The 23,547-nt window shown below is 53.5% G+C and overlaps 8 protein-coding genes across 8 annotated transcripts; 4 read left to right on the forward strand and 4 right to left on the reverse strand.

Moving 5' to 3' along the window:
• Positions 1-787: 787 nt before the first annotated feature.
• Positions 788-2,008, forward strand: J4E87_000257 (uncharacterized protein; the record flags this gene model as incomplete). Its single annotated transcript, XM_049371916.1, has 1 exon — positions 788-2,008. The coding sequence occupies one exon, from the start codon at positions 788-790 to the stop codon at positions 2,006-2,008; it is 1,221 nt and encodes a 406-aa protein (XP_049238050.1).
• Positions 2,009-3,052: 1,044 nt separating this feature from the next.
• CNA1 (3',5'-cyclic-nucleotide phosphodiesterase (PDEase) (3':5'-CNP)) lies at positions 3,053-4,952 on the forward strand (the record flags this gene model as incomplete). The annotated part of the gene is made up of 5 exons (XM_049371917.1): positions 3,053-3,206; positions 3,308-3,639; positions 3,687-3,944; positions 3,991-4,429; positions 4,480-4,952. The coding sequence occupies 5 exons, from the start codon at positions 3,053-3,055 to the stop codon at positions 4,950-4,952; spliced, it is 1,656 nt and encodes a 551-aa protein (XP_049238051.1).
• A 416-nt stretch (positions 4,953-5,368) lies between these two features.
• On the forward strand, positions 5,369-7,419 carry J4E87_000259 (uncharacterized protein; the record flags this gene model as incomplete). The annotated part of the gene is made up of 3 exons (XM_049371918.1): positions 5,369-5,426; positions 5,771-5,906; positions 5,964-7,419. 3 exons carry the CDS (start codon positions 5,369-5,371, stop codon positions 7,417-7,419), a joined length of 1,650 nt encoding a protein of 549 aa, XP_049238052.1.
• A 1,054-nt stretch (positions 7,420-8,473) lies between these two features.
• J4E87_000260 (uncharacterized protein) lies at positions 8,474-9,193 on the reverse strand (the record flags this gene model as incomplete). The annotated part of the gene is made up of 3 exons (XM_049371919.1): positions 8,474-8,692; positions 8,740-8,955; positions 9,014-9,193. The coding sequence occupies 3 exons, from the start codon at positions 9,191-9,193 to the stop codon at positions 8,474-8,476; spliced, it is 615 nt and encodes a 204-aa protein (XP_049238053.1).
• A 761-nt stretch (positions 9,194-9,954) lies between these two features.
• Positions 9,955-11,553, reverse strand: J4E87_000261 (uncharacterized protein; the record flags this gene model as incomplete). Its single annotated transcript, XM_049371920.1, has 1 exon — positions 9,955-11,553. One exon carries the CDS (start codon positions 11,551-11,553, stop codon positions 9,955-9,957), a length of 1,599 nt encoding a protein of 532 aa, XP_049238054.1.
• A 1,559-nt stretch (positions 11,554-13,112) lies between these two features.
• Positions 13,113-14,986, reverse strand: J4E87_000262 (uncharacterized protein; the record flags this gene model as incomplete). Its single annotated transcript, XM_049371921.1, has 5 exons — positions 13,113-13,409; positions 13,581-14,196; positions 14,257-14,682; positions 14,738-14,874; positions 14,933-14,986. 5 exons carry the CDS (start codon positions 14,984-14,986, stop codon positions 13,113-13,115), a joined length of 1,530 nt encoding a protein of 509 aa, XP_049238055.1.
• Positions 14,987-15,617: 631 nt separating this feature from the next.
• Positions 15,618-18,558, reverse strand: J4E87_000263 (uncharacterized protein; the record flags this gene model as incomplete). Its single annotated transcript, XM_049371922.1, has 7 exons — positions 15,618-16,100; positions 16,146-16,663; positions 16,713-16,956; positions 17,001-17,354; positions 17,403-17,645; positions 17,691-18,404; positions 18,463-18,558. The coding sequence occupies 7 exons, from the start codon at positions 18,556-18,558 to the stop codon at positions 15,618-15,620; spliced, it is 2,652 nt and encodes an 883-aa protein (XP_049238056.1).
• A 475-nt stretch (positions 18,559-19,033) lies between these two features.
• J4E87_000264 (uncharacterized protein) lies at positions 19,034-21,448 on the forward strand (the record flags this gene model as incomplete). The annotated part of the gene is made up of 1 exon (XM_049371923.1): positions 19,034-21,448. The coding sequence occupies one exon, from the start codon at positions 19,034-19,036 to the stop codon at positions 21,446-21,448; it is 2,415 nt and encodes an 804-aa protein (XP_049238057.1).
• Between the last annotated feature and the right edge of the window lie 2,099 nt (positions 21,449-23,547).

The following is a 23,547-nucleotide window of genomic DNA, read 5'->3' on the forward strand; positions in this document are numbered from 1 at the left end:
TAGCAGGCGATCGCCACTCCACACCATGGCTAGCTCTTCCCACTATGGAGTTATCGATAGGCTAGGATTCGGCATTCCCCTGCATAGTACACAGACCGTCGGCACAAACTTCAAACCTGACGTTGGCCCCCTGGCCATAGCCTCGCACCAATGCCTTCCCCTCTGAGTCGCTCTCCGCTTTTTTGTTTCAAGGACAATGCTCTTGTCATGACCACATGGCCAATGGTATCGGTATCGTGCCTGCCGAGAGCTCAGGACTTTGACGTTACACCACTTATCCTGCGCTCGTCCCCCTGCCGCTAAACCGGGAGGGGGACGCCAGCCGAAAGAAGCCCGTCAACCGTTGCAAGAGAAGCCTTGCTCCGTCGAATAGCCTATGCTTCTTCACGATGATCCGCCGGGCATAGGCTCCTGAGTCCTTGCACTGCTGTACGAGCCCGTCCCGACCGCCACAGGCTAGCCATGTGGGTAGACATGAGCCTCCGTATATAACTGATCTGTGTTTCGTCTGCTTTTCCTTCTCATCTCAAGCTATTCACAGCAGTACCAAACTCTTCTCTGTTTCTTTTGCTTTTGCACATCTTGCCTGTGGCAGATCACATTCTTTACCATTGCTGTGCGTCAACGAAGAGCTAGACTCAACAACACCTCGTCCGCCTATATCAAGTACCACTTGCTCTTCGACCTTCAAACCACCACAGCCATCACATTCATTTCATCGCTCAGCAGGTCTAGCGATATCCAAACGAGAATATCTACTTCTCACATCACTCTTTACAACATCAACATGTTTGCCCAAGCCAACCTCATCTTGGCACTCGCTGCCAGTGCCACCGCGCACATGATCATGGACTACCCTGTTCCATACGGAAAGGCTTCTCTGAACAGCTCTCCCCTCGCTCCAGGCGACTACCCATGCAAGCAACGCTCTGGCATGTACGAAGTCACGGAGATGAACCAGTGGGACGCCGGCGAGACCAAGACCATCTCCTTCACAGGCTCTGCTGTTCACGGAGGTGGATCATGCCAATTCTCCATCACTACCGACCCCGAGCCATCCGAGAGCTCTCAGTGGAAGGTCATCCAGAGCGTCGTCGGTGGCTGCCCATCGAACGTCACTGGCAACATTGAGCCGGCTGACCCCAACGGTCACGGAGCCGCTACCTTCCCTGTGAAGATGCCCGAGAGCATCCCCGACGGTCAATACACCTTCGCCTGGACTTGGATCAACAAGATCGGCAACCGGGAATTCTACATGAACTGTGCTCCTGTCAAAGTCGGCAGCGGATCCGGTAGTGCGTCAACGAAGAGTGACGCATCTGCGCTCTCCGCCCTTCCGGACATGTTCGTCGCCAACCTGCCCGATACATCTTGCAGCACCGCTGAGGGCGAGGACTTCAACTACCCCAACCCTGGTGAGAACATCATCGAGGGCAACGGCTCCTCTCTTGGAAACACTCTTACTGGTGCCGGATGCGATCAGATGACCAAGATGGGCGCTGGAAACGGACAGATGGGAACACCTTCCCAGCCTGAGGCTTCCCAACCCGCATCGAGCGAGGCGCCTGTCGCGACTTCCGGTTACGCCGCACTCCCATCCAACGGCGGTGGTGTTTTCGCCCCTGGTGCTTCTTCTGCTCCCGCTGCTGAGCCCACTCCTGCTGAGCCCACTGCCCCTGTCGCTACACCTACCCCCACCTATGTTGCTGAGCAGCCTAGCAGCGCTCCCGAGCAGCCAGCCTACAGCTCGCCTCCTCAGGTCCCCGACAACAGCACTCCCAGCGCACCCGCCAGCGGCAGTGACTGCACTCCCTGTGACAACGATGGCGCCGTTGTATGCATCGGATCCAACATGTTCGGTCTCTGCAACCGCGGATGCGCTGTTGCTCAGCCTCTCGCCAACGGCATGTCCTGCTCTGGTGGTGCTGTTGTCGCTTCTGTCAAGCGATCCGCCAAGTTTCCTCGCGCCCACCTCCACCGCCGCCACGGCTCGTCCCTCTTCATCTAAGAGTCTCGCAGACGTTCTTAGATATCCTCAACAGCCGTTGGCTACGAAATGCAATACCTGGAGTTTGGGAAACGGATCGGGGCACCCACGGATTGGGTCGTCATACAGGATGGGTTGGGTTTTGGGTCTCTTGTTCATATACCTCTTCATGATGCGCGGATGCCGTTCGGTTCTGGGCTCGTGACTGTTTTTGCGCTTTGCTGTTGTTACATTCATTCATGACCGGCTCTAGATTGAGCCGGCATGCCCTGTTATCTTCCTTGGAGAGAGTCGCTGTGATCTGCCTCGTGTCTACGAGCGCAACATACCCTGTACCTACTGTACAAAATCATACAAAACACTTGCTCGTTCTATACTATCTTGCTCATATGTATGAATGTCGTGACGCTTGCTTCCTTGCTCCCACTTTCCGTTCCTTCTAATTGTAAAACCACCTCATACGAGAAAGAACCTGAATGGTTCTAGAGCCTACATCGACGTTAGGTCAGCTACTTTACATTTGTTCATATTGATGTAGGCCGCAGACCTGTTCAGTTTTTCCCCAGGTTGTCGTCAATCTACCACTGAAGACAGCATGGGAAAGCCATGCAATTGCGCATTGTCTGCACTTCTTAATTATGATATTTCCATGACTCTATACAACTCTGGCGACAACTACAAACGTAGCGTAGCCAAGCAAAACCACGAGGCTATTCACCGGTTTATGACGTTCATGGGATGGCCGGCTTCTGATTGGGCAGCCTCTCAGGGAACAGCCAAGGGGACCAACTTCCCCTCTGATTCCCACTTTCAGCCCTAAGCTCCTGTCGCCAGCGCACACCCGAGCACGCGACGAGCCAAACGACAAATCCCCCTACGGCCAGTCGACTACTATTATTTCGTGCTGTCAGGCCCCAGAATTCTAACCGCGCCGAGGCCTTCGTTTCGCACGCCGCCGCCACTCAAGCTTAGGCGGTCATTGCGCTCGCCCCACTACTTCGCTGCCTTCACCTCCACCGTCTTCTTGTGCTCGCTCCCTACGCCTTACTGTTCAGACCGCCCACCATGGAGAACCAACCGCAGGACGTCGACCAGTCCAAGTACATTGACAATGCTATTCGCGCCGTCCGTGAGAAGAAGCCGCTCCCCGAGATTGACTTCACCCTGCATACTATGGAGGATGGAAACCAAGTGAGCACCCAGGAACGTGTGTGCAAAGGTATGCTCATTCTATACGTCGTGGCATGGCATTCCGCCAGCTTGTTCGCGTTTGCGCCGTTTTCGAGGCACACAGTCAGCTAACTGTGCCGTGTTCGCCAGACGTACAAGCACCCGCCTTCCACCCGCCCACCGACGAGCAATTCTTCTCCCCTCAAGATCGCACAAAGCCCAACATCCAATTTCTGAAGCAGCACTTCTACCGCGAAGGTCGCTTGACCGAACAGCAGGCGCTATGGATCATAAAGAAGGGCACAGAGATCCTCAAGTCGGAACCCAACATGCTGGAGATGGACGCACCCATTACCGTGTGCGGTGATGTTCACGGGCAATACTACGATCTCATGAAGCTGTTCGAAGTCGGTGGCGACCCAGCAGAGACGCGCTACCTCTTCCTGGGAGACTACGTCGATCGCGGCTATTTCAGTATAGAGGTAAGACGGCAGGAAAGCAACCGCTGTGCAATGGCTGACACTCGTAGTGTGTTTTGTACCTCTGGTCGCTCAAGATCTGGTACCCCAACACCCTCTGGCTTCTCCGAGGAAACCACGAGTGCCGCCATTTGACCGACTACTTCACATTCAAGCTCGAATGTAAGCACAAGTACTCCGAGGCTGTGTACGAAGCCTGCATGGACTCGTTCTGCGCACTTCCCCTAGCGGCTGTTATGAACAAGCAGTTCTTGTGTATACACGGTGGATTGAGCCCCGAGCTTCACACTCTAGACGACCTGAAGAGCGTACGCGAAACTCTACCCTTTCTCACGCCATCGCTAACCTTATCAGATTGATCGTTTCCGCGAGCCACCCACCCACGGCCTCATGTGCGATATCCTCTGGGCTGATCCCCTCGAGGAATTCGGTCAGGAGAAGACCAACGACTTCTTCGTCCACAACCACGTCCGCGGATGCTCATACTTCTTTTCGTACCCCGCTGCGTGCGCTTTCCTCGAGAAGAACAACCTTCTGTCAATCATCCGCGCACACGAGGCGCAAGATGCTGGATACCGAATGTACAGGAAAACACGGACGACTGGTTTCCCCAGTGTCATGACAATCTTCAGCGCGCCGAACTACCTCGACGTATACAACAACAAGGCTGCGGTTCTGAAGTACGAGAACAACGTCATGAACATCCGACAGTTCAACTGCACACCGCATCCATACTGGCTACCTAACTTCATGGACGTCTTCACATGGTCATTGCCATTTGTCGGCGAAAAGAGTGAGCAGAAGTACCAATTCACACTGGAGTATCATACTAACAAGTCGTAGTTACTGACATGCTCATTGCGATCCTAAACACCTGTTCGAAGGAGGAGCTCGAAGAGGAGACGCCCAGCTCTCTGGCTTCCGGTCCATCATCGCCACCCCTCTCCAGTCTCGACCCAGATTCGACCGAGTTCAAGCGACGTGCGATCAAAAACAAGATTCTGGCGATTGGTCGCCTCTCTCGTGTGTTCCAAGTGCTGCGCGAGGAGTCTGAGCGTGTCACTGAGCTCAAGACTGCATCGGGTGGTCGACTTCCCGCGGGTACGCTCATGCTCGGTGCGGAGGGAATCAAGCAGGCGATCCACAGCTTCGAGGACGCACGCAAGGTTGATTTGCAGAACGAGAGGCTCCCGCCGAGCCACGAAGAGGTGCGAAAGTCTCAGGAGGTTAGCCGAGAGCAGGCTCTCGAGAAGGCCACCAAAGAAGCCGACAACGACCAAGGTCTCGCGACTGTCGCAAGACGCATCAGCATGTAAGCATCGATCCTACGTAGCTTGTCGTGCAGTAACTAATTCGCCTAGGTCATCTGGCTCTGGACGCAGCCGGAGAAGCTAGGCGCGATTCAAGCGCTCGCGATCCGAGAGCGAAGCCGATAGACGAGCTATGACATTGCAGGATGTTTAGGTTCTTGATTTCTGTATTGGCGGGCCACCAAATGTCATCAGTATACCACGTAGGCGTATTCGGGCCAGCGTAACCTAGAGGACATCACCTTACGAAGCACGGTAGTAATTTGTCGGTCGACTGCTCAAGTTTAAGGGCGTCGACCTCTCATTGAATCACATAAAATCAAATTCCTATGACACCAGTGTACAGCCACTTGCTCCGTGTGAAGGCGTATGAGACTGCGCACGGGCCCGGGCCGAAGCTAGCTTTGCCGACCTACGTCAACATGGACATTTCAACAGCAATGCTCAACTTCAAGCCCGATGCCTCCATGGGTGGCCTCAGTGCCGCGACTGACGATCTTTCGCAAGACAGGACCGACTGATCGACTCCCGCTTGCGCGTCGCTGTCGCAATGTCCTCACTTCACGCCCGACCACCAGCCTCCGCGTGCGCTCCGCATCGACGCATGTCTCCCCGACCGCGATAAATCTGCGCCCGCACATCCCACCTCGGAACAAGGAGTTGTACGATGCACTGTCAGCGCTTAGTGGAGCCGCCGAGACCTACGTCAATATAAGCAGATTGCAATTGGCATTGCGGGGTCTGGCGGCGCAGGATGCTGTAACAAGAGTCGCTGGTACGGAACGCGCAGTTGAATTTGACGACTAGGGGCTGACGATGGACAGTTCTCGGTTTGAACAGCCAATTAAGTGCGCAGCAGCTTGCACGGCTACTACTCGCAGATCCACTCAGTGTTGAGGAGCAGTGGGAGAAGGAACTGGTGAAATCAGGCGACAGCAGCGAGAGAGCGGTATTGCTAAAGTATGTGCTTGATCTGCCATACTGGATAGCGCATCAGCTAACACGATTGTTGTGCAGATACGGCGACGATGCCGATGCACATGCGCCTTCGCCCCTCTACAAGGTCCTCTCCATACCCTCACGAACCCTTCAATCGCACAACCTAGAGGTCCTCGTCTCTACCATCAACGTCAATGTCGCAAAGTCTCTACCCCATATGGTAACAGAGAGCTCCACCGAATCGTTGCTGGTTCCCAAGCTCCAGGCCACTTCCGCACGAGGATTGCCCGTCCCATACCCGGTACACAAGACTCTAGTATTAGGAGAAGGTCTGGACAGCGCCATAGCATTTGGCAGATTCTCGGCGGATGGTCTGGACGAGATGGATGATATGGTGAAGATGGCCGTCGACCTCCCCGCTCCGTCGGACGAAGTCAAATCAGATACCCACGCCGCAAGCGCTCCCGTCAACCTCCAAGTTGGCACGAAAGCGCTCGACAGCTTCCGCGAGTCGATCCAAAATTCCATCATCTATGAGCGAGGGTGGTTCAAAAGTGGTTTGCCAACGCTGTCGGAGTGGTTAGTCCAAGACCTTCAGGCCACAGACGCTATCAAGCCCCCGATGAAGACGCTTGTAGCTTCTATAGCCGACGATGTAGAAGCGAGCATCACCAAACAAGACGCTGCTCGATTGCAACAGCTTGCTCCGGTCCAGACACAATCAGACGTCACAACCTCCATCGTCGGTCATCTCGAGACCTGGGCTGAGAAGTCTCATGCGGAGCTCCGTGACGAGCTTGATGAAGCCTTTACGGCTCGAAACTGGCACAAGTTGGCTTGGTGGAAGCTCCTCTGGCGTGTCGACGACGTCACGATGATAAGCTCAGAGATCCTCGAGCGGCGATGGCTCGTCTCAGCGGAGAAGAACAGCATCTACCTCGCCGGTCGTATGAACCAAGCTGGTTTCCCAGATGACGTTCAACACCTCGCCGTTGCCGACATCCCGGAAGTGACAACGCAGGACACGGCGCCGACAGCAGAGAACCCGCGAACAGATCTGTCCACTAACGTCCGGAAACCAATACCATGGCCCGAACACATCGCGGCTGCTCGCACAGAACTCATCAATGACACCGTGCCACCTCTCCAGGCACTCGCTCAGCGACTTCTCCTACAGACCTTCAGCACAACATCCCTCTCGACCGCTGCCTCCGCACTACTCTACGTCTCCATGTCTACCTTCTCAGTCTTCGAGGCTTCAGCCGTCGCGGCACTCGGTCTTACGTTTTCTCTTCGCCGCACGCAGAAACTATGGGAAGGTGCCAGAGAATCATGGGAGGGTACACTGAGGGAAGAAGGTAGACGCACGTTGAAGGGTACAGAGGAGAGAGTTAGATTCATCATCAAGAATGGAGGCAAGGAGTACGTTGAGGATGAAAGCGTAGCTGAGAGGAGGACAGCGAGGGAAGCTGTAGGAAAGGTCAGGGAGGCACTTGAGCGGATGGACGGTGGAGATGGCAAGGGCAGTGTATGATAGATATGTATGAACTTGATTCAGCGTCGCATGAAATGATCTTCCGTCGCAGTCGAATCAGAACGAGTCAATCTCTTAGTGATTATTCCCACTCCACTCAAGTATTCTGTAGTTGAGGGGTTGCCAGTGTCGCAACGTCTAGGTGAAGTAGAGTAACAAGTTGTTGGCGCAGGTTGCCTGCAGGTTGCACGTCCACTGCAACTTGCTCATTCACTGCAACCTGCTAACACCCTGTCCATTTTTTTTAAAGCTGAATCCAGGCTGGACTAGCACAGATTAGCGCAGATTTGGCGTGAATCGGCGTGATAATCTCCCCATTCACGGTGCGTTACGGTGCGTTACGGTGCGTTACGGTGCTTGACAGTGCTTCAGGGTGCTTCAGGGTGCTTCAGGGTGCTTCACTACGTAGCATCGCCCCTCGTCCTCGCCCCGCCTACTCTACGCTTCTTAGGAAAGCCCTGTCTATGCATAGACATAGCCTGCAATGTCTTGCTCTGCACAGCATCTAGTATTATACGTAGGTAGAAGAACATGCACGTACATTTTCTAAAGAGCAGCACGCTTAGGCAGCAGAGGTATTAAAGGTAAAGGCAGGCACTTTTAATTATTTGTACATAGCTAGCTACTTTCTGTAGAAGATGTGCTACTAGCGGAGAGACCTAATGCAAGAGGCAAAGTAGTTGCTAGAAGAAGTAGCTGAGATATAAAAGGGAAGGGTATACGCAGTTGAAAACAGCAAACTTAGCACAAGAAAAGAAAAAGAAGAGTGCATATGCTAGAGCAGCTAAGGCATTTTGCTGACCCTAAGCTCGAACAGACGCGCCTATTCGCATGTGCATTTGGCAAGAGTCCTAAACCACGCTTAAGAGGATGCTCGACAGAGGAAAGAAACAGAAGCTCAAGGATCAAACGTGCAGGACAAGACAGTCCGAAAGAAACTGTTTAATGTCTGTTCTAGAGAGATTAGCAATGTAGAAGAGTGAAGAGAAAAGTAAGCGCTTTAGGGAAGACAAGACTTACTTAAGGTCGAAAGAGGGGAAGAGCGGCCACGACGTTACTTCAACTTGGCCTTCAGATAACGGCCAAACTTGTTGTTGTAGTCCCTCTGACGATCGGCAGAGTCGGCCTTAGCCCATCTACTCCAGATACGCATGTGCTTTGTGATCTGCTCAAAGGCGACTTTTCGTGTCTCTGTAGATACTCCTCTAGCCGAGAAGGTAATGTGATAGTTGGTGCCCCGGCTAGTCTCATGAGGATTGATCGTATACTTGATCTGGTTCCTTGTTAGCACATGTGCAAGAGTCAAATTTCAGTACCTACGTCGTGCGAGTTGTGGGTTCCAGGTTCTGACTCGTCTGAACCCTCTTCTTGTGTAGGTGCAGTCGCATCGGAGCTGAATTCTGCATTATTGGGCATCGGCCTTCGTCCTTCAGGAGCCCGTTGCTTTCCAGAGGCCTTGGACGAGGATGCCGATTGAGCTCCAGCTTGTGCACTCTTCGGAATGTTCGCAGGTATCCTTACTTCTACACTTTGTCCCTAATCATAAAGAGTTAGAATATCCATGCGTTAGACGTTATCCTCTTGGTTTGCTCACCCGACGACGTGGGATCGACACGCTTGGTGCCATGACCCTCGGCTTTGGAGACAGAAGTGAAGGGATGGGTCCGTCATCTTCTTCGTTGTCCGAAGGCGCAATATCTGGAAGATACTCTTGGCTGTCATCAACGGGTTCGTGCATTTGACCGCTGTCATCCTCAAACGGTGAGTAGCGCATGGCACCGTTAGATAACGGTTTCCCTGAGCGAGCAGGACGTGCAGAGCGTGAGGACATCTTAGTGACGACGGCTATGACTGGTAGGAGCCGGTAGAGAAGGGTGTTCAGCAGATACTTGATGTTACTGTGGAAGTGCTAGTATGGTGTAGTGTAAGAAATTAAAATTTAAACTAGAGAAGAGACACCTAAATAGTACTAGGTCCCATCCGTACCAGCGGTCAAATAATTAGGCATCTGCCTCTCACTACAGATGTGGTAGGTGCGTCACCTACCCCGCCTTTACAAAAAAGAGATGAGAAGGCATAGGTGAAGGCAAAGGGCGGTATGTTGTGAGCAACAAGAGCTAGCTGGCGGTGTCTGAGGGACAGACAGGGAGTGGCTGACGCCGTGCGAGAGCAGCGTTTGCAACGGGCAGAAATGAACAGGCAAACAAACACAGACGCCAATGCCGCAGTGACGGTGGGAGAAGGACTGATGTTGAGTGGAGGTGGACGATACGCAACCTCGGACACAACACAGTCACCTTGTTTGAACAGAAAGATAAGCACACAAAATGATAAGCGCGGGCAGAGTCTGGGATACGAAGTATATGATTTGAAGTTCAAATTTGATTATGATCTGAATAAACACCAAACAAACCGAAGCGCTAGCTAGACATTGTAGTGACTGTGCAGCAACGCTGTACAAAATACCAAATGAGTATACTCGCAAAACATCAAATCAGGATGCTACTGTGTACGGCCACTCCATCGCAGACCCATTTAGAAGATCTCGCCAAGTCGAGGCTTTCCACCTTTCCAATCATTGCGCTCGTAGTATCGGAAGACAAGATCGTAGCCATCCAAGTCATGTACAATGCGGTCGACGCGACGGTATCCCGCAATTGTCTCCATCCTCTTCGCCTTCTCAATGTCCTTGGCGGGCATCTCGTCAGCAGTAGGCTTAGCCTCGAAAAGAGTGACGCTGAACCTGCCAGGCTTGAATATGCCGACGACATGCTCGACGACGTCAGCCGTCTCTCTACCAGTCTGGCGGGCAGGTACATTGGTCTCGAACGAGGCGTAGGAGCACTGGGGCTCAGGTGTGACGTGTACAGTGAAGTAGTGGGTGGCATCAGAACCCTTCTTGGAGCCGTTGGGAGCACCACCTGGGGCGGGAATGACGCCGTTGGCAGAGAAGCCACAGGGCGTGAACAGGTAGGCGTCGATGCGGGCGTCGGGGTACTTCGAGGTAGGGTAAACATCGGCCAGACCGCAGTGCTCAGAAACAACTGTGCCGAGCGTGTGGCCCTCAGTGGTCAACTCCTCCGGGAAAGTAAGCTCCTCGTCAGAGTTGAAACCAGAGTGGTCGGAAGAAGTCTGCTCGAATACGTCGAAGCTGTCGTCAGAGGTATGGGTGTTGGCAGCGGAATTGAGAACAGTGGAGCCGCCGAGGCTCTCGCTGTGGCCATTCTCTTCCGCAATGGTACCTAGGGACTGGATAGCGTTCTTGCGAGCCTCACGGGCCCTCTGAATGTAGCGACCTTCCGCAACCGCACTTGCGTCCTCTAGATAGAACTGACGGGCGTTCTTCTCATCGAGGTCGGTCATCAGGATCTCCAGAGTCTCGTCCTCTTCTTCGTCGGTGGCCTGCTCACGCAACATGCGTTGAGGGTGGCTCACGAACTTGGTCTCGGTATCAGGCGCAAGCTTCTCCTCACCAGGACTGGGAGGTGGAGTGAGGCTGGTGTCTGGACCGGTGATGTAGAGGTACCAATGTTCGCCGTTCATCTTGCCAATCATATAGGCACTGCCACCCTGGAAGCGGTCGTCAAGGTAGCGAACCTCATCACGCCAGCTGCGGTGGGGTCCACGCTGCTGATCAGGGTAGAGATAGTTCTTCCTGCTGTAGAACACGCGGTATGGTGTGGCGGCTGGCGCGACGCCTGATGCCTTGGGTGCAACGAAGGGGAAGCCGACCCCTGCAGCAATCTCCAGCATACGGGTGAGACCCCATAGTAGAGTTGTGGTTCCGCAGGTCTTGAGCACGACCTTGTGAGGAAAGACGAACATGCTCGACTCGGACAAGAGGTAAGCATCGACATGTTCAGACTCGATGACAGAGAGAACCTTGCAGTTGACAAGATCGAGCATGTCCTTCCAGACATCTGCCGACACCGTCTTCAGTCCAGTCGGGCCGGCCTGCCCAGGCAGTTCGGTAGCAGAAGCGCTAAACCATACTTCCAAGAGCTTCTCAGGACCCTCAAACGAGTTGGTAGAGTCGAGATCGATGGTAGCCTCCTTGTTGATGGTTAAATGAGGGGTGCCAATGTGCGACGAAGGCGAGGCAGTGTAGTGCTGAGGAATCTCAGTAGCGACCATCTCTTGACTGTGTGGCTGTCGCGCGCACGAACAGGTATGATGGGTGTGGTTGGTGGCCGTGGCTGTACGGAAGCTTGGTGAGGTGGCTAGCTAGGAAGCTATGTGCAGCACAACCTCGCTCAGACAAGCAATGCGGTGCTCGCCTGAGAAGAATTGGCCCACGGGTCGCAAAGTGTAGGCGAGGCTGGCGTGTGCCAGCAGCAGTTTATGGAGGAGAGGGTAACCGACCGTAGTCGATGTTAGGGAGGTCGGGCGTTGAGGGGAATAAACGAGGCCTTTCGCCGGGAAATGGTGGCAGTGGTTGGGGTCCTCGCGATACCAGATTCCGATACCCTGGGCAAGTATCGGGTCCAGCAGACGAGGAAATCTGCTTTAAATGGGTACGATGGTGGGTGGTGAAGGACGGGGCGTGGCGGGTGTTATCGAGGCCTGTGAATAGTCAGCACTGGCCCTTGGGATGTCTTACACGCTGCTTCTCGCGGAGACAACGACTCACTTCGCAGGCTTGGACAGAAAGCGTACCAGGTCCTCGCGACGCATAGAAGAGCCGAGGTGGGCGGCGGTAGACGGTCTGCGGGCTACTGAGGCCTAGGCAGTGGTGGAGAGGGAGGAGAGTAGGTCTGCCAGCGTGACGATGTAGGTCTGGTGGGGAGCGTTGAGCAGAGAGTCAATGCAACGGCGTTGGGCGCTGATAGAATCTGCGTGAATGAGCGGGCGGACGTGACGAGGTTATATTCCCACACGGCAGGCGCGAGAGATATGGACGTGTGCAGAGTGTCAGGAGAGCGACGTACTGTGCGCAGTGGGTGCAAACTTCACTAGGGCAATTTGACGTGTGTGGTGCTGGGGCGACGTCGTGGAAGCTTCGGGCCTTCACGCGACTGCGATTTTTCACGAGTGCGGTGTTTTCGCATCAGGACGTCACCGCCCGTCCCAGTTGGCTGGAGCGCCCCGCCGTCTGCCATTTCACCCGACTCGGCCACCCGCCATGTGCCTGACACAAGACGCGAATAGGTCCGACTGCCACTGCTGCCATGATCGGCTGCTGCTATGTACATCAGGGAACATGCTGCCTCTGCCATTCCATACTACGCCCAGACGGGATTAGCAGCACATGATCACGGCTTTACACATACGTACCAATGGTACCTGATCTCACCAGCACAGCCTTAGCCCATCAATCAGAACCCGATGGGCATGCACTCTATGCTCCTTCGCAATCTCTTTTGTCAAAGTATCCCAATTCTAACGCAGCTGCTTTACATTACTGCGTGCGACCACCTCTCACCACCAGGGCGAAAATACACACCATCCAATATAGCCAAGTTGATTGTATTGCCCGGAATAATAATCGCACAAACTGCGTATACATGTATAACACCTCCCCATAAGGACACCAGGCCCTATGGCGTCAGCACAGCCCCTGCAACAAGCAAGCATACTCCCAGTACTCGTGACTACGGGCCGAAACACCAGGCGCACCCGTCCGTCTTTGTTCCAGCTTAATCGCATACAACAAACCTGATATATCTATATCCTGAATCAACACTTATTACCACCTAACCTTCCCTTTCAGGCATCTTCAACTTCAGCTTCCCTCTATTGATCATCATCTCGAAACATTCTCTCAGATCCAGTACCAGCGCATCTGGTGCCTCGAAGCCTGGCAACATTGCGGGGCGGCCGGCATGGCGCTTCACCCAGGATATGTCCCAGGAACGTGCACCCCACATTAGCGGTGTTGCGGTGCTGCTGTTAGGATGGAGGAACGTCGAGATGCCAAGGGGGGTGGACGTGAAGGGTTGGTAAGAAGGGGATTGCATGTCGATGTGTGCGCGGCGGAGCCAGCGGAGGGCCTATTCGTCGTCAGACGTCAGCGGTGAAGAACATCAGGCGAAGAGTTCAAGGGTAAACCAAGACGGATCTCAGCAGATCTTCAGGTGGCAAAGAGTACGTCACAAACAGCGGCGAGTACCTCCCGGCCTCCTCATAACAAGCGCGTCAGATATATGAAAAAGGTAACGTACCGCTTCAGGCCCTGGTAACCATTGCAACATTGTAAAGTTCAGCACCTCCGTCGGACTCCATGTGTAACTCCTCCCATCGCCGTCCACTCTTTCTGGGCTCGTCGTACCTCCAGGTTGTGCCGTAGATGTCGAAGGAACATCATCCTCTTCCTCTTGCTCTTCCTCACCACCCTGCATCTCCAGCTCAATCGGCGAAAGAAAGGGACTCCTTGGCCGCGACGAGAGCGGACGCGGTAGTACATCTCTTGTATGGATAACATCGAGCAAGGCGGCAAGCAATCCCACAGGTGAGTCGCATAAAGAGAAGGCCAACGTCTGCGGCCGAAGCGAGTAGAGGCGATGGAGCGTAGGTCCTAGCGGCTCACCGCCATACACTGCATCCAATGTTGCCGGGTCTTTCCCATGCAGGCCTTTCGGAGGTGTCTGCAGTTCATTCGGCGTATATCCAAAACTAAGTAACGGCACCTTTGCCCGTGTCAGCTTCGCAATCCGGTACTTGAGATACCGCATCGGCCCGCTCTTCAAGTTCGGCTTTTCAAACGATGGATTCGTAGTATGCACCGCCAGACAACTCTCTGGGTGTCTCAATGCCAAAGCGCGACATATACCAAATCCCCTGTAAGACTTATCAGCGACCACGTAACCAAAGTCGAGACCACGAAAATTTATGACTTACCATCCCGTTCCATGAGCGACGAACTGTGTGTATCCTAACCTCCCCATCAACCTCTGGAATACATCCGCTGTCCCGTGCAAACCAAACCCTTCTTCCATACTCGCATCACTAAAACCAAACCCTGGTATACTCGGTGCCACAACATGGAAAGCCTGTTGTGCACTGTTCGCATGACCAGGCAGAGAGTGTGGATCCGTCAGCCCATCAATGATGCGTTGGACCTCGATAAACGACGACGGCCACGTGTGGCAGAGAAGCAATGGGATAGCGTTTGGGTGTTTAGATCGCTTGTGCACGAAGTGTATACGTAGCGATTGTGTGGCATCAGTGGAGGTGACGGTGGAGGGTATGGTGATGGTTGTGCGGTACTGAGGGAGAGTCGAGTTGAAGCGCGATTCGGCGGCGCGCCAATCGTAACCTTCGAGCCTGCTTGAATGTCAGTTTTTGTGAAGGTCTGGTGTAGGAGAAAGAGGAAATGTACCAAAAGTCCAAGAGCGGTTCAAGTACACTCTTCGGTGTACCTTGCTCCCATATCCTCTCATCAGGTAATTCAAGTTCACGCGGTAAACGCGTCAACTCTAACTTCTTCTTGGTGAGCTCAAGGTATTTGGCAGAGACCTGTTTTGAGGTCAGACTTCTCGGCTCGGCGATAGGTGGATTGTAGGGAGACACGCACATGCATGCTGTACGTGGTGATGGCTTCATCGTCGTGAGGTGCGGATGTATTCATGATTGCAGAGGTATATTAGGTATTGGAGTGAGTCTGTTCTGTTCGTTAGTGCCAGTCGCAGGGTCGGTTTGGTAGGGCGCAACTGGAAATACCTGTCATGTATATCCCATCTCCGTCCAAATGTCGCATCGGTACACAGCAGCCGTAAGATATTCACAAAGAGCTCGCTACCATAGGATTAAGACGCGGAGATTAATGCACAAAAGTATAATGGACACTATTGGGTTGCGGGAGCACTACATTACATGGGGTACCTCCACTTAACCACTTAACACTTTCGTCCGTCGCGAACGCACATCAAGATAAGATCGTCCTGAGGCACGTCAGAACACCCTGGAGCTTGCGCGTTTCGCTTCATTGTAGAGCCATGAAACGAATCTAGGGTCGCTTGTAGATGTCCTTACACTGTTGTTGGCTGTCTATCTCTAGCGCACCAAGATGTGGCGAGTGTTGTGGCTGTGCAGTCGAGCCCAAATGATCGGCAAACGTCAGGGTCTGATTAGGATAAAAGGCCTAACCCGCATGCCAGGCACACCAATGAGCATTCGCGATGCTGTAAATCTTCTCGAATACGATGGAAGTTGTGGCCAATATTTGCCATGTGGCTGAAATAACATTGCCGTGCCATTTGTTACACGTCTCTAACTGTGTTGGCGCCGGCATTACCGCTGCTCGTTGGGGAGCGTTGCGCGCCTTGGGTTGCAACTCCGCGTAGATTGAGGGAGCCAATTCGCTGCACGAGATTCGTCCCGACTGCATCTACAGCCCCTCTTGGCTGCAGAAGTGAAGGCGCTGTGGCCGCAGCTTCTTGAACCTTGAACAACCTTATGCTAGTGTTGTTCCATACCCCGGCAGTACCCTTGGCTACGACCATCTCGGCTGCGAAGACGAATCCCCAGAGTAGCGACTCATACCAACCCAGAGATAAGGCCGACCACTCGAAGAGGTGCACCCTGATAGGCGAAGGCTCAATCCCACGTACTTCGGTCTCGCGTATAGTTTTCAACGCTGCGGCCGTGTCGTTGGCGCTGCCTGAGCTGGGCATCTTGGGACCGAGTTCCGATATCAGCATGAGAATGGTATGCATCGGTAGTTCTGAAAGCCATCCTTCCAACTACAGAGGTCAGTAAAGCTCGTGGTCTGTACAGTGCAAACTTACCCATGGAACGGAGGGAGTAAAGAACTCATTAGTGGCCAAGGCTGGGCCCGTCAGACTATGGAGACTGGTCATACTGTTCTGCCGAGAGAAGGCAGGTTGGCCAACTGGCATCTTGCCCCTTGCCTTCTCCGACATGCCCCTTACTTGAAGCGGCACAGAGTCGTCTATAGATGAGGCTATGGATGCGCTTCTTGACGCGCTTCTCGAGGCTCCTGACTGCGATGGGACAGGAGACCTTGATGGCTCTGATGGACGTGCATCTTCTGCGTCGGAGTCATCATCGTCGCCAATGGCGAAAGCACTGTCCTCTTCCGGTACATTACCTAAAGTAGGTGTGCGAGCTACCGTGGGACTTCTAAGACTGTCGATGGAATTAGTTCGTGTGAGGTCTTCGCCGCCTTCTTTGCGTTGCTGGTTCTGACGCTCGATTTCTTCTTGGCCGCTCTCCAACGTGAAGTCTCGCAGTGCCTGGAACCTTTTCCGCGATCTCACGATGGCGTACACCAGGTTTGGGTTGTCTAAAGACAGTTAGACCAAGTAAAAGAGGCCCAGAGTTGCTGTTCTTACGTGGGTATTGATGCTCAATCATAGCGTTGAGAACTTCTAACAATGATTGCAGAAGAGTGTGGTTGTTTTCGTTGGCGAATAGGAAGCTAGGAGATGACATGGACGCAAAGAGTTGGAGCAATTTAGAGCTCGAGGCGCGTCCGATGTTCTGAACGTAAGCCGCGATGTTGTTGAGGATTGCGAGCAAAGCAGGGTAGATGGCGTCTAGCCTGCCTTTACCAGTGGTGAGTAGGGTATATATAGACTAGCATAATTAGCACAGGTATTGATTTTGATGGTGATACTTACCGTGATCACGTAGTCGGCATATGTGCCATGAAAGTTGGGTATGCGTATGCTAGCCGGAAGCGACTCTTGCCCCTCAAACGTCTTGTTGAGGCTCTTGCCAAATTGCGGCTCGACACTCAACGTCTGGAGCACGAAGATGCACATGCGCACAAGACCCTGCTTTGACAGATCATTCCGCTGATCGATGGCATAGTAGAGCACCAAGACGACGAAATCGTGGGCCCTATCGGTGTCAATGATGAAGGAGCGGAAGCGTTTATTGCACTGCAGTGCCTCCCAAAAGAGCATGATCATTTCGGGTGCCCAGGTCAATGACTTGTGGCTACCAGGGAGGTATGAGGTGTTGGCTTGAAGCTAGTCTGTATCAGCGAGAGAAAACAGCGCATTGGATGTGTTGCATACCGGCTGATTAAGTATTCTCGTCATACCATCAACCAGGAACTGGAAGTCTTGGGGACGGTGTAGACGGCCGAGGAAATGGCGGAAGAAGTTCTTAGGCGCTGGGCCGTTTCCAGACTCGGGTATAGGGTACAGAACGAGGACGAGGAGCAACTGCAAACAGTAGGTAACCAGAACCTGTCGCTGGTCCTTGAAGACGACGTGGTCGTATGGCACGCGCCATGTTGCGGGATTGTATTTGAGGGTCTGTGAGAATTAGTATTGCATAACAGAGCATACCGAGGCACTCACGGTATTGAGCAGCGAGCAGAGGACGGAAAGAACGACCTGCTTGTCGGGACACGTCGCAATGTAGGTGATGGCCTTTACGCCCTTGACTGGTAGCACACCGGCCGACATGTACATGGACTTGCTAGCCAGGGTAAGCAACAAGCGCAGAATTTCGGTCCTGTTGCTCTCAAACTCCTTGGTCGAAGCGACAGGCGTGTTGCAGCCAACGCCGCTCTGCCATATCGCATACGAGACCTTGTTTTTGCCAGCCGCGACTTTGGGCAGGGTGAAGTCGGAGAAGAAGAGCAGGTCGATCAGCGTGTCGATGATCTCCTCAGCCAGCGGCTTGGCTTTCTCGAACTCAGGCTCCTTCTCGGTGGGCGTCTGCTCTGGGTCGGCCTCGTCGAAGATGATCTCGCTTCGCACCAGCTGGCCCCGCCGACTGCGCTTCCGCCGCGCGGCCCAAAAGAATTGGTCCTCCCATGTCTCGAGGTGGTCGGCTTCATACAAGAAGGGCAGCAGTCGCGTGAGGACCCGTATGCAGTTGAGGGCGTCGCGCTCCGGGGCCAGCTCGGGGTCGGGGAAGGAGGGGTGGTTGCGCAGGACTATGAGGCGCGAGGTGACGGCGAGGATGAGCGTCTCGAGATTGGCGAGGTTGTTGTCGCGGGTGCGGCGAATGTCTGCGGGCGAGAAGAGCGAGAAGACATCTTCCGTCGACTCGGGCAGCTCCCAGAACTGGCGCCGTCGTCAGTACAGCAACAGCACAGAGGGCAGAGGGCAGGGCAGAGCATACGCCAGTCCAATAGGCGTCGTCGGCGGGGATCTGCTTGGGCTCAGACAGGCGGAAGACGCCCTGCTTGAAGGACAGTTTCGAGTCGGATGCACCCATTGGCAAGCATGTCACGGCGTCATGTGCGCATTCTAGGTGCGGTAGATTGACACAGTAGATGTGGTGAGAGCAGCCTCGCCGAGAGTGACGTCGGCAGCGCCCCCGAACAAACGCCGGCTATTCACATGCTTTCGCGTCTGGGCGCGTTGCCAGTTCAGACTCACCACCCAGTCGACTTATCTTCGTCGTCTGCTCAGACCGGCACAGTCATCGTCTGCTCCACGCTCAGTGACCGTCCAGAAGTTGCATTTGAATCCAGACGCGAATGCAGGTGCCATACGTCATTACATAATCACCGCGGCGCCTTTCTTTCCCTGTGCCTGCTGCCTCCGCCACCGACACTCCACCCGCGACCGCTGCACGTCCATACCACCCGTCAATATCTTGTCGCTCCCACCGCTCGCCTATTCTCGCACCCGTATACTACAGAGATATATAACGAGGCTCCGTCCTTCAGCAGCAGGCGGCCGCCACGATGCCACCCAAACGCAAGCTAGCGCAGACGGCAGCAGACGCAGAGGCCGAGGATGGCTGGGACGACAACGATGAGGGCCCCATGAGTGATCAGGAGACGTTCGACCAGCTCAAAGAGGAGTTCGACGTCAAGGCCATGACAAAGCGAGCGCGCGCTGGTAGGGTCAGAGACGCAGCGGCCGATCTCTTCAGGAAGTCAGACCAGTGGAGTGCGGAGCTGAAGCCTGACCATCACAATCGCCCGCTCTGGGTCAACGACGCGGGTGGAATCATCCTCGAGTCCTTCCATCTTCTCTTCGATGAGGCCCAGGACTTTTTGATCAACATCGCCGAGCCGCAGTCGCGTGTCTCCAAGATGCATGAGTACCAGCTTACCACCCACAGCCTCTTCGCCGCCGTCAGTGTCGGGCATTCCAAGCAGGAGATTATAGACAAACTCGACCGATACTCCAAGACAGCTCTGTCCGCCGCCATCATGCAATTCGTCGAAAAGTCCACTTCCGCCTTCGGCAAGGCCAAGATCGTGCTGAAGAAGACATTGTCGTACATTGAGAGCGAGGACCCTACCATACTACAGAAGCTTCTACGCGATCCTGTAGTCGCCGAGTGTCGGGCAGATTCAACAGACGGTCTCATCAAGGAGGCCGCCCCGAAGATTGGTCAGATGGCTATTCCGGGTACCAAGCTCGCTGCTGGTGCGAACAACATGGCACAGCAGCAACAGCCAGAAGCTGCACAGCAGCCGCCGCCAAGCGACATGATCGCCACGCTTCGAGAAGACGACGACGATGACGAAGTGGCCCAAGTCCACTCGTTTCAAATCAGAAGCGAAGAGCGCGAAAAGGTCGTCAAGCGCTGTCGGAGCATCGGTCTGCCGCTCACGGAGGAATACGACTTCAACAACGACGATACCAACCCGAACCTCGAAATCGATCTTAAACCCCACGCGCAAATCAGATACTACCAGGAAAAGGCTCTGAGTAAGATGTTCTCCAACTCTCGAGCGCGCTCCGGCATCATCGTGTTGCCTTGTGGTGCAGGTAAGACTTTGGTTGGCATCACAGCTGCCTGTGGTGTCAAAAAATCCGTCATCGTCCTGTGCACGAGCGCCATGTCTGTTGTGCAATGGCGAGCGGAATTCATCAAATGGTCCAACATCAACCCAGAGGACGTTGCTGTCTTCACTGCCGATAACAAGACCAGGTTTCCTCGCCAGGCCGGTATCATTATCAGCACCTATTCTATGATCAGTAACGCTAGGAAGCGTTCGCATGATGCTGAAAAGGTCATGCAGTTCATTCGTGAGAGAGAATGGGGTCTGCTGATTGCTGACGAGGTGCACGTTGTACCCGCCAACATCTTCAAGAAGGTCACCTATGAGATCGCATCACACGCGAAACTCGGTCTTACTGCCACACTGCTGCGAGAAGATGACAAGATCGATGACCTCAACTTTTTGATTGGACCAAAATTGTACGAAGCTAACTGGCAAGAGCTATCGGAGCAAGGTCACATCGCCAAAGTTCAGTGCGCTGAAGTCTGGTGCCAGATGACACCCGAGTTCTACACTGAGTGGCTCAAACCATCGTCCCTGCAAAAACGTGCACTGCTTTCCATCATGAACCCCAAGAAGTTCCAAGCCTGCCAGTTCTTGATCAATTACCATGAGTCACGAGGCGACAAGATCATTGTTTTCTCTGATAATGTTTACGCACTAGAGAAATACTCACGAAAACTGGGCAAGGCTTACATCTACGGCGCGACACCTCAACAAGAACGTCTCCGTATTTTGGAGAACTTTCAACACAACGAGCTTGTCAACACTATTTTCCTGTCCAAGATTGGTGACACCAGTCTCGATCTACCCGAGGCAACGTGTCTCATTCAAATCTCTTCCCATTACGGTTCCCGTCGTCAAGAAGCACAGCGCTTGGGCAGAATTCTGAGGGCGAAACGTAGGAACGACGAAGGCTTCAACGCCTTCTTCTATTCCCTCGTGTCAAAAGACACGGATGAGATGTACTACTCGTCGAAGCGACAAGCCTTCCTTGTCGACCAAGGATATGCCTTCAAGGTCATCACTCGTCTTGAAGGACTAGAAAACTTCTCACAACTGGCGTTTGCGACACCGCAAGAGCGTCGAGAGCTACTGATGGACGTCCTCCTCGCCCGCGAAGAAGACGCAAAGGAAGAGAGGATTGAGGGTGATGCCTTTGGCACTAAGTACGCCTCCAACAAGGGCAATAGGAAGAAGAATGGTGTGAGGCGAGCAGCAGGTACACTATCCGAGTTGTCCGGTGGCCAGACCATGGCCTACATGGAGGTCAACAAGAGCAGAAATAAGGAGCTCAAGGGGACCAAGGGTGTCCAAAATGCCTTCATGCGGAAGCTGGCTAGGTCTGGACCCAAGAAATAATGTGTACAATACCATGGTGCGCGTATATCGTGTTTTGCATTGCTATGGCGTTCTCATTATCGAATACTCTTTTCGGAGTTGTCGAACCGGGTGGTCCCTGTGTGAGGAAAATTGTACTGTCGGACTACTATCTATTGAGAGTACACATCAAGCTTTACATTGTGCCGCCCTGAAGAGGTACGGATGAAATAACACCCGTTTCAGGCGAGCAATTCACATACTCAAACATAGCGTCGCCCTTATCGATGACACATACCTCGTGCCATGTCCGGAATTTCCTCTCATCTCCAAACGCTTTGTAATGTGCAAGTGCACCACCATAGATCTTCAGATGCGACGCGTGGCTTTTGGCCCAATGCTCTAGATCTTCGAGGTTGGCGAAGAAACCCGCGCCACACGATTCCTTTCGCTCTTCCTTACTACCACAAGGGGATTGTACATCCTCATTACGAAGATATTGGATACTAAGAGCTCCAGTCTCCGTTGAATTCTCATGTAGATATTTGAGGCCTTGCTTCAGAGTCGGTTCGAGCTTCTGCTCATACGAATCTGCTTCTTCTTTACTGCAGTTTTCCCAATATTGGCCAGAGCGAATGTGGACCATGTTCTCGTGATTGGTACCAGTCAAGCGTTGGCCTATGCTAGTTGGTGTTGGGCTTGGACGCGGCATATCAGCCGCTCGAGGGAAAAGATCGTGTGCGGAATCTGGGATGCGGTCTCGAGCTGCTCCCCAGTACGTGCTTAGATTGTGTTCTTCGGTGCTGGCTCCAGGTAGTCTCGCCAGTCCGGGAAGATAGTCAAGACCAGAATAGTTCGTTTCGAGACGTGATACTGATGTCTTGAAGCCTTCGTGCCATAGCCCGATGAGTGGCTGACCAGCGGTGGATATATTCTGATGTATATTCCTGAGTTTCAATGACTTCATGGCACGATTGCGTCTTTCTTCATCGCTCCAATAGCAAACCCACACAGTCCCTTCGATGCGACTGTAATTGTCTATCGTAGTGAATGCTTCTACTGCTTCTGGCGCATCGTTTTGTCTGAGCCATTGCTGGATAGCACAGACGCCTTCTTCTTTTGCCTGAGCAGCTACAGTGCTGTCCTCATGCTGCTCGATACCAACGTAAGATGTAAACACTAGTTCGACGTTGGTGGGTAGGCTGAGTTTCCATCGAGGGATAGGAACGCGATGATTTCGAGGTTTGCGAAAGGGATACAGGCGAGCGGGGCAAGACATTTGGCCTGTTTCAAATTGCCGACTGATATGATACAAGGTATCTTGAAGGAGCCGGGGCTGGAATCTTCTGTTCTAAAGACGAATTGTGGCGAGACCCCGCATCCTCAGCCTTATCTCGGCATTAGCTTTCAAAAGGTAGTCTTTACGTACTCTAGTCCGTGTTCTCAACGTCTCCAAGTCCACCTTCCTCCGGCGACGCGGATATCTGATGGCAGCGTCCTCCAGACAGTTGCCGCCTGCAGCATCTGCATGTAGTATCAGACCTTTGCACAGGGGACAAAGAGCTGTTGCGCTTTGTAATGCTCAGCAGTTAGCATGATAGAGCGAGACAGCCAAGCTTGAGCGTTGAGCGAATCGTGGCGTCGATGTGGCTGCGCGTCTCCCCGCACTTTCGGACTTTCAGCGCTTGGCACTCACGGACATTCGGACTTCTCAATCCCAACGTTCTTTCGTGATCTTCCCCAGCGACTCGAAACGCCTTAAACCCCATAACGCGTCAGGCACCACGCCAGGCGCACGTCCAAAGACCCAGATCAATGCCAGTTTGGGGACGACTTAAGTAGGGCTCACGCGTGTTGTTCTCCAAATGTTTGTGAGACTCCTCTGCGACATGTCGCAGCGTCACGAACGGCCGAGTTATGCCTAACCCGACCTGTCGGATGCGTAACGTGTTTGCTGATCGTGAAAAACGTCCGGCTGGGCAGTTTACGATATGGTGATGGATATATATCATGGTGGTTAGCGATTTGTATTTTGTTCTGTAGACTGGTTCTCGACTTCTCCTTCACCTCTCTCTACTTGCACTTTTTTTCGCTTCGTCGCCTGCTGGTGTTGGCAAACCGCTGGACGGCATTTTCTCTTC

The sequence above is a fragment of the Alternaria ethzedia genome, assembly GCF_023757985.1.
Source record: "Alternaria ethzedia strain BMP 0044 chromosome Unknown scaffold_1, whole genome shotgun sequence".
Classification (NCBI taxonomy): domain Eukaryota; kingdom Fungi; phylum Ascomycota; class Dothideomycetes; order Pleosporales; family Pleosporaceae; genus Alternaria; species Alternaria ethzedia.